This window comes from Carex rostrata, chromosome 20, assembly GCF_964058835.1.
Source record: "Carex rostrata chromosome 20, lpCarRost1.2, whole genome shotgun sequence".
Classification (NCBI taxonomy): domain Eukaryota; kingdom Viridiplantae; phylum Streptophyta; class Magnoliopsida; order Poales; family Cyperaceae; genus Carex; species Carex rostrata.
The window spans coordinates 4139156-4154099 of NC_135937.1; the positions used below are offsets into that span (position 1 = coordinate 4139156).

Consider the following 14944-nt stretch of genomic DNA (forward strand, 5'->3'; position numbering starts at 1 on the left):
GTGATGCACAAAAGTTGGTTGGGTTCATAAATTGGAGCAGGATCGATCCTATATGGAGTGAGAATCCTCTGCGGTACAGGACCGTGTAGAATACTCTCAGCCGATGAAAATCACTTCGAAACTTATTTAGAATACAAGAGATCCGCTTTGAGATTCGTGTCAGATCTCATTCTACAGAGTCCGGTACCGTGTTGGATCTGAATTCCCCCGTACGACCGGTATGGGTCAGGGCAAATGGGTCAGGCATTGCTCCAACAATTTGTTTCTACTTGGTCTTCACCGGGCAGATGTCGCATGCATGCATGATTGAATTTTGACGATAATGACAATGATGATAGTGCCCCAAGGATACATTAAATGCGAAAATTGTTCTCCTTAAATGCTCTGAGCCTCTGACCATTAAAACACATCTGGGTCCGATCGCATTCAAAATGATCCGGATCCAGAAACCTGGCATTAAAAAATTAGCATTATTCCATTGAAGGTAGAGCTGCAAACGGATCGGATAGTGGTAAAATCATATCCGTATTCGTTTTTATTTTCCGGATACGGATTCGGATTGAATATTAGACGAATACGGATACGGATATTCGCTTTTTATAATAGCAAATAGCATAATTTTTTTCATAATATATTAAACTATATAATATATATCTATCATTCGGGTACGGATAATTAAAATTTAAAATCATATCCGTATCCGTATCCGCACGGATATTCGGATATCGGATATCCGTATTAAATTTTTGAATACGGATACGGATACGGTCGGATAATGTTCGACCCATTTGCACCCCTAATTGAAGCACACCACTGGTTATTTGTTGTACCCAGTGTTGTAAATAGCAGTATGCCGTATGCGGTTGTCGAACAGATAAGGTACCGCCAAACGATTAATCGAGAATAATCGGTCATAATTTAAAATAATCGGCTGATTAGTCGGCAAAAATTGTGACGGTTTGATCACCGCCAACGACTAATTGACCGATTAATCAGTCTAAACGGACGTTTCTTACAACACTGGTTGTACTATATATATTGTTACAATTATACTAGCATGACAAAACTAGAAAATTTAGATTAGAGAACCGAAATGTAAAATTCAAAATATGTGGTAGGTGAAATTGATATTGAAGCTATTTTTCTTATCAATTTAAATGTTGGAGCTTCAAGCTTTAAACCTTAAAAAAAAAATGATATTGAAGTTTCCCTGACTTCAAAGTGTAATTATAATATGTAAGTTACAATAATATATTTAGTATTTTATGAGAGGAGTTGAATTGAACCACTTAAAAAATGGAAAAAAAAAGAGAGTTACTTTTGATATTACTGTTAAAAAATACTACATCAATCTTTTCATTTTCACGGGGGTATTGCTAGAAGAGAAATTTGCAATGTAACTCGAGATTATCTCATTCTATCATCTATACAAATAAGAACGGAGAGTCATCTTCAGTGGCGGAGCCACTAAGAGAAAATGAGATCAATTGACTCTCATTTATCTTTATTTTTTTATAATTATATGTAATTTTTATATATTTAAGAGTAAAATATTATGAATACTGTAAAATTAATCTCCATTTACAGAATAAAAATTTCATATGATTGACCTGCACTTAGAATTGACCTCCATAATCTGAATGTCTGCTTCCGTCCATGTCATCTTAGATATGCTCACCCAATTTTAACTAATTCAATTTATTTTTTTGATCTAATTTCGGATTTGAAGACTAAAATCGTTGACAGTTATTTGGTGAACTACCCAGTTTTAATTTCTTAGCTTTATAGTAAATCTTCTATGGCGATTTTTAACGAGCGAGTCTATAAAAAAAAAAAAAACTTTAATTCTGTAGGTCCAAACAATTTTATTAGAAATATTGACAAATAGAACTATGTGATCTGATGTGTTTATTTTTAATCATTAACTCTGTCAACGCATAAAAGTTTATGCCCCAATATTAAACTTCGCTCCATGTGTAATTAAACCATTTAATAAATTCATTTCAAGACATCATGCTTATTAAATATTTACCATAAATAATATTATTTAAAAACAAGTTGGTCCATACACACTACAGTGTATCTGGACACATTTGTATTAGATAGTAGGTGTAAACTATTGGGTACTTAAATGTAATTTGTCTTGGTGAAACATGAGACATGGTCAATTCAAAAGGCCATAGCAAATGCAACTTTGATGCACATGCACTTTTAAGGCACACAGAAGAGGTGGGGTTTCAGATTTTAGTGTACATGTTTTCATCACATGAGCTAGGTGGATCCTTACTATAGTGTGCCATGCATGCACACTTTTAATTCAATATCATTTGTGCTGGTTATCTAATCTGATATCTTTCTCTCTTTATATCTTGCTCTGTATTCTGAATCTTTATTTAGAGGCCCCCCTTCTACAAGGCAGTGGCAACAAAAGTGCAAAATGGTGGGTTAAAAATCTAAGGATATTTTTTAAGTTTACATCCTCCATTTCATGTTTTCCATCCAGAAAATCACCATATTTAAATTTAGCTGGTACACACACACAAATTTTTTTTGTCTAGCTAATTACATGTCAATTAATTTAATTTGATTTAAATAATCCATGAAGTTATCTTTATTTTGAAAAATATGTTACATCTGCAATCGGTCTTTTAAGTCTCCTCATGGGATATCTTGTTAAGATTAATTATTTAAAAATTTCATTAAATTTAAGACCTAGCAAAATTCAATCCAATTGAAATAATTCGCTTGATAAACCGAACATTATAATCCAACTAAAAAATGTTAAAAAACAATTAATGGAAGAGGGAAACAACATTAATGGAAGGAGAAGAGAAGGGTGACAGGGTGATGTTTTCCCTTACACCCCAAATTGGGGGGATAAATCTCAACAAAGTTGTACACGGAGTTCCCTTTGATCCGTGTTGCTACAGTGGAGTTTTCCTTTCGTTTCACTCCGATTTTGCTCCTTCTATAGTTGGTGAACATCACTGGACAAATACGGTCACACGCTGTTTCACCTTTGCTCTCTTCCCTTCCCTCCGTGTACCCTTTTCTAAAGCACGGTCTAATTAACCAAACACAAAAAGAAAAAAAAAAATCTAAAATCTAATAAAATCGTGTATCGAAACTTGAATGACCCATCTATTTTATCCGAAAATAATCTAAATTGAATTTTATCCGATCTAAACAGTACTTTCCATGTTCTATTCTTTCAGCTTGGTTTTGGAGAGAAATTAAACCTCATCAGTGGTACTACAAATTTGAAGAGGACCATATCTATTTTGATCTTTGTTGACGAATCTGAAGTCCATACATACTACTGCTGTGCTGTAAGTTGCGGATAGGAGGAGGATGGTCGGTGGCTTTATTTAAAGCAAATGCAAACAGATTAAACACTGTTCATAATTTTCTCTAGATTTAAAAGTTGGTATCATTAAAGATCGATACGGAGTGCTCTTTTTTGTTTTTATGGGTAGGATATGGGGCACCTGTGTTCGACTTATTTTATCTTTAGGTGTAAGATTTTAATGAGTGAGGCTATTGTACTGTATATAGCGCAGTTTGGTTCTACACTTCTACTATGGATCAATGTTTCTATTTTAAAAGTTTAAACAAACAATCTATATATCTATATCTTTCAACGTGATTTTTATATAAAAATACACTTATTGATCAAAATTTATATTTTCTTACAAATTTTTTTACTAACTTTTTAGATAGATAAAATATCATTTGATTTTTTACTAACTTTTTATAATAAATTTTTCAAGAAATTCAAATGTAGTCTGCAAGTACATTTTCATACGGATATAATGTTTAAAAGGTTTAGATCGACTACTTGAACTTTGAAATGAATTGATATATAGTACAAACCAATTCGCGCTATGTATAGTACCGTAACTTCACATTCTATAAAAATTAAAGTATACGAAGAGATTTCACTGTTTAGTTGAAGAGTGTTCTTCACTACTGTCTACTGCACAGCACTGAGTTGTGAGTTCCATACCAGAATGAATTATTTCTTTTCACTGCGGGTAATCTTTTGTAAGGTCAACGTGTTTTAAAAATTTGAGACTGATAGTTGGGATGCCAAGCTAGACCAATGAAAGATGTAATAAGTGCCATTTTTGGCAGGTTATACTTATAAATGCATGAGAGAGACGCTACGCAAGAAGTAGCATTGGATAGTGGCACAACAGAAAATTATGGCTGGTGGTTTTTATTTATGCTAAAAATACAATAATTAAATGAAAAAATACTATTACCAGAGTACCAGATATACTGACTCACCGTACGTGTGTACAGAGGCTCCTGTCTCCAAGACTTGAATTCAAAGGAAGCAAAGATCTTTAAACTTGTTATATTTTTTATTTTCTGGTACAAAGGTGGCCTTATGCCCTTATTAACTTGGTATAATTTAATATGTTTTACCTGTATTAATTTATTATTATAGGTCTTTATTGAAAGATGTAAAAGTCAAAGATTCCTTTCCTCGGTGAAAATTGGGCAGTGGGCTAAGGAATGAATGGACTCTGGCAGCCTGATTAATCAGCTACTGAGAGAACTGGAAACACTTCCAATTTATTATTTAATGTATTAATTTTTCAGTTGCAATTATATATTAAGGGATCAAGCCCAAAAACAAAAAATACCCAGCCTACTGAGAAAATCTGACCGTTAGCTGTCCTGAACTACACGACAAAGCTCTTTCACCAAGATCCAGCTGTGTACTCAACTCTTCATCTTTGTAAATTTGCAGAGAACCCCAACTATTTTTAACTGATTTTGAAAGTGGACTCTCATTTTGGTGCAGATGTTTTGTTCAAATGAGGGTTAATTGACCGTTAGCATCGTTTCAGAGTCCAAAGTTCAAAAATTAGCTTAGATTAATGTGATGAACAATTTACAAGATTTTGTAGCCGTATCAATGGTCCCGTTCATTTTGGAGACCAAACTGGAAGGTTTTGATCTTGACCCTAATGTAATTACAATGTTCTCATAGTTTTGGTTAATCTGGTACCAGCAAATATTGATAATTAGACAAATTGTCAAGGGATGGCGGTATCTCTCATCTTATCCTTTCATTTTTTTTTTAAGGAAATGGCCGTACATATTTCAAATAAGAGACCCACTTGGATAGTTTAGTTTACAAGTCTTTGGTATTGTTAAAGTGGGCCAATGTTATAGTTGGAAACAATTTGGGCCGTGGATCAAACTTGTGGCCCAGAAGTGTATGAAGGCCGATTCTAATCTTCATCCTCTTTTTATCCTAACAAATTTGTGGATGCTTATAAAATCTTCCTTTTTCTCATCAACAGAGTTGGCTATGATAATATGAACGGATCATGACCAAATCGTATCCATACCTGCTTTTAATTTTTAGACACTGATTTTGTATTTTTTATACATATCGTCTCAGATATAGATACAAACTTAATAGTAAATGAATATGTATAAGAATCTAATATTAAACTAATACGGATATAAATATATTTTGCATACTAATAAAACTGTAACTCGTTTCAAAGAAAAATGCACATATTATATACAAAATTTTGAATACAATTATCAACAAGTGATATATGGGCCTCCAAATGAATTGGTTTCTTCAGAGTCTGACATACTTCAATTTTTTGAATTCATCATTCGAACTCTTTCAAAATACACACCCGCTTGAGTCGGAATGAACCCTCAATTTACTATTTCAGTTAGAATACACAATTGCTTGAGATGAATTTAACATATACAGATATATTTTCTGCATATTTTTTGAAATTAGATAAAAAACGTGTAGAAATATTTGAATGAGATTTCTGGTTATACATATAATATCTATGTATCATGTTTGGTTTCATGCTCAAAAATCTCCTTTTTTTTTCTCTCTCTCTTTTAATATACCTTTAGTATCCTTTAATTTACATCTAGTTATCGTCATTTGGGATGTGTTATGTGCCAGACATCTACAGTAGAGAGCGGTACATTTATTATTTCAATGTTCATATGTGGTGCTGTATGGCAGGGTGTAGGAAGCAGACTGGAGCACGGTGCCATTGCGTCTGGACGATCCGTACAAGAAATTTGGCAAAACTCATTGGCTGATATTAGGTCAATGTTGGTTAAACGGAAACAGCGCAATGAGACCATATTCAGAGACAAGAGACTGCACCACAAATGCTGGTGGATCGGATCTGGCAAGAGGTGCAGATGTGGCGTAAATACTGTCAGCATAAGTGATCTCTTAACAAACAAGAAGTGCTTTCTTTATTTTATCATTATAATAAAAGTGATATCATCATTCTTATAAAAAAAAAACAATAGACCTGATTAAACTCGCTAAATATGACTTAAATTATATATATATTGTTCGAATGTCGAAACACATGACCTCCACAATAAAAACTAATTAAGAAATCCAAACCATTAACCTATTTTATAAGACAATTATATTTTTTTACAAACACGTTTAAATACATGTTCGCCTATATAAAGCCGGCGCGCTGCCAAAATTATGCTCTGATCCTGGAGTGTGGGGCGGTCTGTTGGATGGTTCACGTGTGCAAATTTTGAAGCAAATCGGACGGCTCAACTTATATTAGCCATTTTCTTTCTATAGCTTATTAAAAATTATAGCTAGCATCTATTCCCATAATAAATTCCTTATACATCCCTGGCATGCAGACAAGCCCATCTTTCACCTCTGTATTGTATCAGATCAGATCATGGCTGTTCTAGAATCAGAAAACAAGGTTACAGTCAATTGGTCGGAGCTTTATCCTGATATACTGTAATTGATCTCAAAGAAGCTCCCAGAGTTCTCTGATTTCATTCACTTCTGTGCTGTGTGCCGATGCTGCCATGCTGGTGCTCATCTGCCCCCATTTTCCACCTCCCACACCCGTTTCCTTGGCTTCTCATTATATTCCCTTGCCATATTTCCAGAGAAAAGGAGAGGAAGCCATCTTCTGATCTTCGATTCTACTCTCTCCTCCCAAAACTTCTTCACCCTGTCTGGTTCTCCAAACAACACCTACCGTACTACTGCTCATCGGAATTTACTCGTGATGCGATCCCTGTCTCTGCGATCACATTTCAACCCTGTCACATGCAAAAAGGTGTGCCTTCCTCCTATGAAACTAAGTTGGTTTGATGAAGTCCACATCAATAGAAATTACAGATATTCTGTATTGATCTATAGTGTGTCTAATTCCAGAATCTCTTATTTGCGACTTTGGGATGCGAACTGGAGTGCAATATATGTGCCGGATCCTCTGTACATGCTAACCTACTACAAGGGTTTTTATTTCAATGTGGACAAATCTGACTGGATCACGGAATCTTATGATGCCAATACCAGTGAATATGTACTTGAGATACCACCTCATGTCTGTAAGAGCAACTTTAAGGGCTTCCACTATCTGGGGAGCTACATGGGGTTTGTAGACTGATAACTGTAAGGATCTCATTTTGTTCCTTGAGAAGCTCTGCGGAACAGGCTTGTCAGTTAGCGGTAAGGACTATGGATTAAAAGGAAGCTGTATTTACCTTTTTTTTATTTTTTGAAGTCAAATTATATCAGAGGAAAAGAAATTATGAATGTTATATCATGTTCCATTAGAACATATAATGTGTTATTTGAGATATCTGCTGTAGAAGTAGGCCAACATCTCTATTGGCAAATACGAGGTTTACAAATTCATGGCCCAGTACTTATCACTTCTTGGACTGTAATTGCAACCTTGTTAGTATCCGTCATCATAGCTGTTCGGAATCCGCAAAGCATTCTGACTAATGGTCGGAATTTCTTTGAATTTATTCGGGACTTAATTACTTCCATGTCGTTGGTCTAGAATCCACTCTCTTCTGTATATATGACATGGAAGTTAACAGAGTTGAAGAACTTGCTAGTTTGCTTCAGCCAAAGGGTTCGTACTTGGTGTTGGTTTGTTCCCAGTCTCCAGTAGTTACTGAATTCACAACCGTGCAACAACTATATATACACAAGTATTCATCTCATTAAAGTATATTTCAGAGTAAACCTCTTCTATTTCCATTTAATTTGTTTGTGTATATTCAACATAAATATAAGAGGCACAAAATTTGTTGTTGCTGGCCCTTCAATGGGCTATATATACTACATTTTTTTTTTTTTGTTCTTTTTCCTTTTTGGCATGCGTGACATTTTCTTCTTGAGATCCCAAATACACTACCGGTAGCCAAGTAACCAACTGATATTTTCCCTCTCTTTTCTCTGAGTGCTAGTCATTTTAAACCACAAAAGCTCAGTTACCTGCAACTTTTTTCATACGGTCCTATGCAGTAATATTAGGTAATATGCGGCGCATATGCGTATGCAGTTCAGAACCGCATAGAAAATCAATATGCGGTTTAATATGCGGTTAATAACCCATTAACATACCCATTAACTGAGTCCTCAGATCCAAAATGTTCAATACCCATTAAATGAGTTCGGAACCCGGATCCGTTGAGGAAACCAGCACCCTCCGGTCTCCTTTATAGCTCTCCAGCGCTTATCTAATATGTATTTTTAAATTGTGGGACTAAGTTGGAATGTAGAAACCGGACTGGGACTGCTGGTTTGGAGCGGAGAATCGCTTCAATCTTCTAATCTTTTGTAAATCAATGCGTTGGGCTGCAGCATCAATATTTATATGAACACTGGGCTTTATCAATATGGGTTGTTTTTGTTGAAAATTCTAAAATACTCATTGTTGGGCTTGATCTTTATGAAATATAAATGGCCACTCAAAATTGAAAATTACTAATAGTTATGAAATTGTATGAATGGGCTGTTGTATAAATTGCAAATACTACTAAAATCTGCATATATAAATCCGCATATGCGGCTGTATACCGTATATGCGGTATGCGGTGCCCTTCCGCATACCGCATAGAAACCTAATATTACTACACTGGTCCTATGCATGCAAAGTGTGATATGATGCAAGCAAAGTTCAAAATTATATAAATGACATGATATCAAAATGTTTGTTGTGTGAATTCCTTTTCTTTGGAATTATACAGGTTATGAAAAATAATGTAGAAGCATATATTAGGCTAATATGTCCAAAAAGTTCAAACCAACAATGACAAATATAAAATTAGAAGTACAAGGAACATCTTACTCGTACTATGCTGGTACAACAACAAGATCTGTGTAGATTTATTTGCTAGTGTATTGCGCCTGTACTGATCATGTTAGCTACTTGCCTACTTCAGAAAGTAGTTAACTTGGAGATATGCCAGTTGATTTAGCTTAAATTTTTGTGATTAAAAATTTATTTGACAGCTCAGTTGTACTTCTTCTCTGGGTTGTTTGTTCATTTTTTTTAAACAAGCACCGAAGAGAAGCTGCTTTAAAAATAATGTGGCGTCTCTGCTCAACTCGTGACAAAAGTGGTTGGATCGTGCGCGGCACCTGGGTGGCGCTGGCACAGCACTGGATCTCCCACCTACTCAGTACTCCCCACAAAATATAACAAAAGACATCCTACCATACCACATTGGTATCTGGTTCGAAATCAGTGTCACTGTCAGTAGATGACCGTACTGCACTAGTGTGAAAGGCACATCTGATCCTAGAAAACTTAGGATCAAAATATGCTGTTATTCTCGTGCATGAACAGTGTTATCTCTGTTTTTCCAAATCCAGTAATTGAATTGTTTCGATATGCGTGGACAGAAAAGTTTTAAAAAAAGTTACTTTGAGATTCGTTCCCGAAAAAAATTGAACTTGGATTCAGAAAAGTAGAGATAGCAGAGTTACTGTTCACAAGAAGAGAATAGAAGCGGATTTCATTCTGAAAACTTAATCGTAGAAACTATAGTGAATGGCCAATTTGATAAGTGTGCTGTATGAAGTCAAATCAGCTCTGTCAATATTTTTTCCCAATTTGATGTTAGCTTTGGGTTACAATTTTGAGACCATTTCATCTATACTATAATCTTTGGATTTTTGCAACCCTGGATCTTATATTTAAAGTTTTAGCTTGTCATATCCATGTAAAGCCTTCATTTAATAAAAGAAAAAAATACACAAACAATACAGACAGAAATGAGACTATAAATCTCTGCTAAGCCTTGTTACTAACAAAAGGGAGAGTTTGTAAATGACTATAACAAGAAAACCCAAAATACAAAAAGTATTTTAGCTTTTATACTTTGACCCCCTCCCCAAATTACAAACCGAACACTGAATTATTCCCTACAAATGCATTACAAATATGAACCGACAATAAAATGCCTAAAACAAGTCAACTAGCTCAAGTTGAAGCATAGAAAGTCACTTCTGCAGTTTCCTGAAATTATTCAATTCTAGCCATATGTACATGTACCTATTTTGTATACCGTATCAGTAAAAGAATCCTTCTATCAGACCAAACATTGAGCTCTTCAATCCATTTTTCACTTTTAAACCCAGGCAACATTCTCACCGTATAATTTTCTTGTCCATGAGATTCCTCCAAGTAATCTGAGGAAAAAAAATTATGCACAAGAAGGAACCCACATTTTTGTATGTTTTTTTCCCGTGTGTATTGGCGAAAATTGTAGGAACCATATCCTAAGCAACACCTCATCTTGAAAATCTCTTTCGGATTGTTGAGATGAACCAATTTGGCATGTAAGTATCGCGTACTATGAGGTACACTATAAAAGTGACATATAATAGTATGGCTAGAGATATAAGGGATCCGAATAATAGGCCATTTATTTCCTTAGAAAAGAAATCCAATAATAAGTATGCATTTATTATAATCAGCAGTGCCGCCACAGTCCATGTTACCACCTATGTAAAAGAAAAATTCAAAATTTTCAAAACTAACTTTATCCAAATAAACAATTAAATTACATATTACTGAGACATACAATAAACACATTCTGATTAAAGACTACATGCAGACAACATAACTAGCCAATCATGTAGATTTCATTTATTTATAGACCTACCTCTACTGATATAATTTTTTCTTTTTATACTGATGAATGCTGAGAGGTTTAGTTGGAAAGGAAAATGTAATTTAGTGTTTATTAAAATTAATTATCAAAAAAAGTTGTATTAAGACAACAACTTCCCTAGTAATTTATATTTTAGACTAATTCAGTTTTGTCACTGTCAAATGGCAAATGGACAGACATGGATATGGACACTGATATTTGTTTCAATTAGGGGTATTGTGGGAGGGCATTTTGACAGAACCAAAATTAAAAATTCCATATTAAATGAGAAATAAAATCACTTGCCTTCATACGAGAACCAATTCTGAACACCCCCATGATCTCCTCCTTAGAAACCAATGTCAGAAGTGGCACCAATGCAAATGGAATTTGCACTGATTGAAGTACATTTAACCACTCGTTCAACACATCAAGTTCGGAATTTGTTGCATCAAAAAAGATTGCAACAATAATTGTAGGGATGATTGCAGCGCTCCTTGTTATCAAGGCCCGAAGCCATTTCTTCAGCTTAATGTCCAAAAACCCACCCATAATGAACTGACCCGCATATGTACCTGTTATGGTGCTACTCTGGCCTGCCGCCAATAACCCAATACCCCAGATGTATAAAATTGGCAATGTTCCGCCTCCAAATTTATCGTTTAAATATTGGCCTGCATTTTCAAGCCCAATACTTTTGGCCTCATCTGTGCCAAAAAAGCCCTTCGCAAAGACTGTTGTGACAAATAGGTTTATTGCGAAAGAAATAACTAGGGCTAAAGTTGACTCAATCGAATAATATTTTAGGGCTTCCCGAACCCGACTTTGCTTTTTAGGGTTTACTTTTCGAGATTGAACCAAAGCTGAGTGGAGAAATACATTGTGCGGCATGATTACACAGCCAACCACACCAACAGCTTGTCTTATGGTTCTTGAGCTCAGTTTTGGCACCAAAAGACCTGAAATTGTAGAAGCATAGAACTTAGTACATTTTTGCATGTTCTACAAATTGCAATTTCACCCCTAATTTGTTAGACAGATTGAATAGTTCTCATTAACAGATGAAATTTAACATTTGTACAGGGGAGTTTTGGTCGACCAATATATCAATAAAAAGGACCTTTTTAGATAATTTTTATAAATATCCAGTTTGACTCACTAAACAAAATGCAAACCAGAGCTCAGAGGTTACTTCACCAATTGCAACAAATTCAGGCAGGGGCGGAACTAGGAAATTGAGATAGAGGGGACTGGATGAATAAGCGTCATGTAATTTTATTTTATGAAGGGGGCTAATAGTGATATTTTTGTAAAACATAAAATTTTCAAGGTAAAAGTTGCAAAATTTTCGAAGGATAGGGGAGCTTAGCCCCCTTTTCTTACCATGTAGTTCCGCCACTGAATTCAGGGGTAAAAGCACAATTTCAGGGTAATTGTGAACTAGATGAAGAAAATTTACCAGCCAAGGTTCAAGAGCTGTTTTACCCTAGGGTGAAATTTAACATTTGTGCAGACTTAAGTAATTTTTAGGTGATGAGAAAACGTAGAGATGTAAAGGTGAAAACTTTACCAATCAAGAGTTCCTTTTGACTGGGTTGGGTTTCGTGGAACATCCAGGCAAAGGAAATGGCCATAGTTGCTATTAGAAGAGCAAAAACTGCCTCCAGTTTTCTCACACCATAATTTTCAAGAAAAAGAAATATAAAACTGCCACAAAATAACACATTAAAAAACATGTCAGTTACTCAGTCAAAAATAAGTACATAGAAAACAAATATGGATGCCCTTTAATAAATAATTCTGAAGTATCATCTTGAGAATTGCACCGCTTGATCTGTTGTGGTACAATACCAGTATGTCCTGGTTCTTGATCAGCTTAACTGGGCTCTAAATACTAACTTTCAGCTAAGACCCCCATAAGCAACCAACAGAGGTTAAGTTTGTGCCAACACAAGCTGCCTTGGGTTGGTACTGTATTACGGTATTTACTCCTTGGTTCACTGGTATTGTTGGAATTAGGATTGTATGTAGAACAGTATCTGACAAAGATCTGGGGAAATTCACTATCGGAGGCACTTCATGCTAGCACAAAGGCACCAATAAATAATTGTGGATCATTGTATATTATTAGGTCAGTGGAAGCCTAGTCATACAGTAGTGTCCTACAAAATAATACCAAGTCTCAATTTTTAAAATATTTAAGCAAAACTAGCCTAGACAACCATATAAAACCAAGTTTTATTAAAATTCGAAATAATATATTCCTACTTAATAAATAAATCTGTTCTCAGTTTGGGAAAAGGTCAGTAATAAAAAAAAGGGGGGAAACTGAGCAAACAAAGCACCTATCAAGCGAGCTAAACAAACAACTCCACATCAACTAAAGCAAGCAAATTTAACTAGTTTGACCTCAAATCTATGATAGCTCAAGAGCTCAACTCTATGGCAAAATATGCAGAGAGTCACCAAATTCATGCTTAGATAGATGAAAGTAGCAACCTGCTATAAAAAATGGCACAGAGGGTCCAAATCAGACAATAGGTGAATATTAAACCCAGCATGAAAAGGACTGAATATGAAGTACCATGTACTTGGTACCATACCTATCTGAGGAAATTTTATCTAACATCATGGATGTCAAACATTAATATTTTTTAAGAAAAAAAATAATCCCTGCTAAAACTTTTCAAATCAATGAGCATAGATTTGATGCTAAAATCCATAGGATTACATCAAATTACCTCTGACACTTGGAACTAGATATAGAATAATTGAAAATAAGTTATGTTGAATATTTGGAAACCCAGTAAAAGACACCCTGGTTCATCAAAGATCAAAACTTTTCACTTATCAAGAGCCGGTCTAATTAAAACTTGAAAAAATCTTCTCTCAAAAAAAAAACTTGAAAAAATCAACAAACTCCAAGTAATCTCACCAATCCATGGCAGTAATTACAACGCCAGCCCAAAGGGGCAGAAACCCCCGACTCAAAATCTTAATCGCAATCGCGCTTCCAATTACCTCTTGTATGTCTGCCCCAATCATGGCTATCTCCGCCATTGACCAGAGAACCAACCTTGCCCAGTTGGGGTACTCCTCTCTACACAGCTCCGCTAAGTGTCTCCCACTCGCCACCCCAAGCCGAGCCGAAAGCAACTGTATCAACAGCCCCATCGCCGTGGCCCACATCAGCAGCCAGAGCAAGGAATACCCCGCAATTGCCCCGGCTTGGAGATCTCCTTCTAAATTCCCCGGATCTAGAAACGCTATGCTCATTAAAAACCCAGGTCCCATGAAAAGCCACAGTTTTTTCCACGAGAATGGAGGGTCGGATCCAGGAATCACGCCTGGATTCTCTTCTCCATCCTCGTCATCGCTATGGTTCCCGTCTCTAGCTAGATCAATGACGACCTTCTCCCCAGGCTCATAAGCGCGTTCCTCTTCTTCATCGGAATCTACGAAGAAGTTGCTTTTGCTGACTGGGAGGAGGGAGATGTGCTCCGACTGATCTTCGTCGGAGGGGACAGTAGCGGGTTGCATCGGGTGGAGAGGGAATGAGCTGGGGGGAGACGTCTGGGGAGGAGTTGGGGTATCGGAAGCACCAAGCGGGGAGAGCATGCTGGAAAGAGAGAGGGCTCGTGTCAAAGCGTAGGTTTTTATCGTTTCTTTGTCCTCCAAGATTCGGACTGCATCTCGCGGGAAAAAAATAATCAGACATCACGACCCGGAGTCCAGAGAAGATATAGGAACAAGCTGTCGGGATCATCAGAGTATTCCATAGACCAAGAGACTGAAGATGGGTCCCATATTACATAGTAGTAGACCTTGTCTTTGTCTAATATGTGAGTTGCAAAACCATGGGCAGTGTTTTAAACACCAGAATTTGAGTACAAGGGGTGCTAAATAATATCATTATTATTTTTTGGGATCGATGCTATAATTTGTAATATGAAATTGTTGTTTTCAATTTAGGAATTGTCTGATTAGTCGG

The 14944-nt window shown here is 35.8% G+C and overlaps 1 protein-coding gene across 1 annotated transcript; it reads right to left on the bottom strand.

Annotated features, from left to right (window-relative positions):
* Positions 1–10061: 10061 nt before the first annotated feature.
* On the bottom strand, positions 10062–14698 carry LOC144572315 (metal transporter Nramp6-like). The gene is made up of 4 exons (XM_078321846.1): positions 13889–14698; positions 12524–12660; positions 11260–11912; positions 10062–10804 (listed from the first exon to the last, which is right to left on the bottom strand). Exons 1-4 carry the CDS (start codon positions 14569–14571, stop codon positions 10592–10594), a joined length of 1686 nt encoding a protein of 561 aa, XP_078177972.1. The 5' UTR covers positions 14572–14698; the 3' UTR covers positions 10062–10591.
* Positions 14699–14944: the final 246 nt, after the last annotated feature.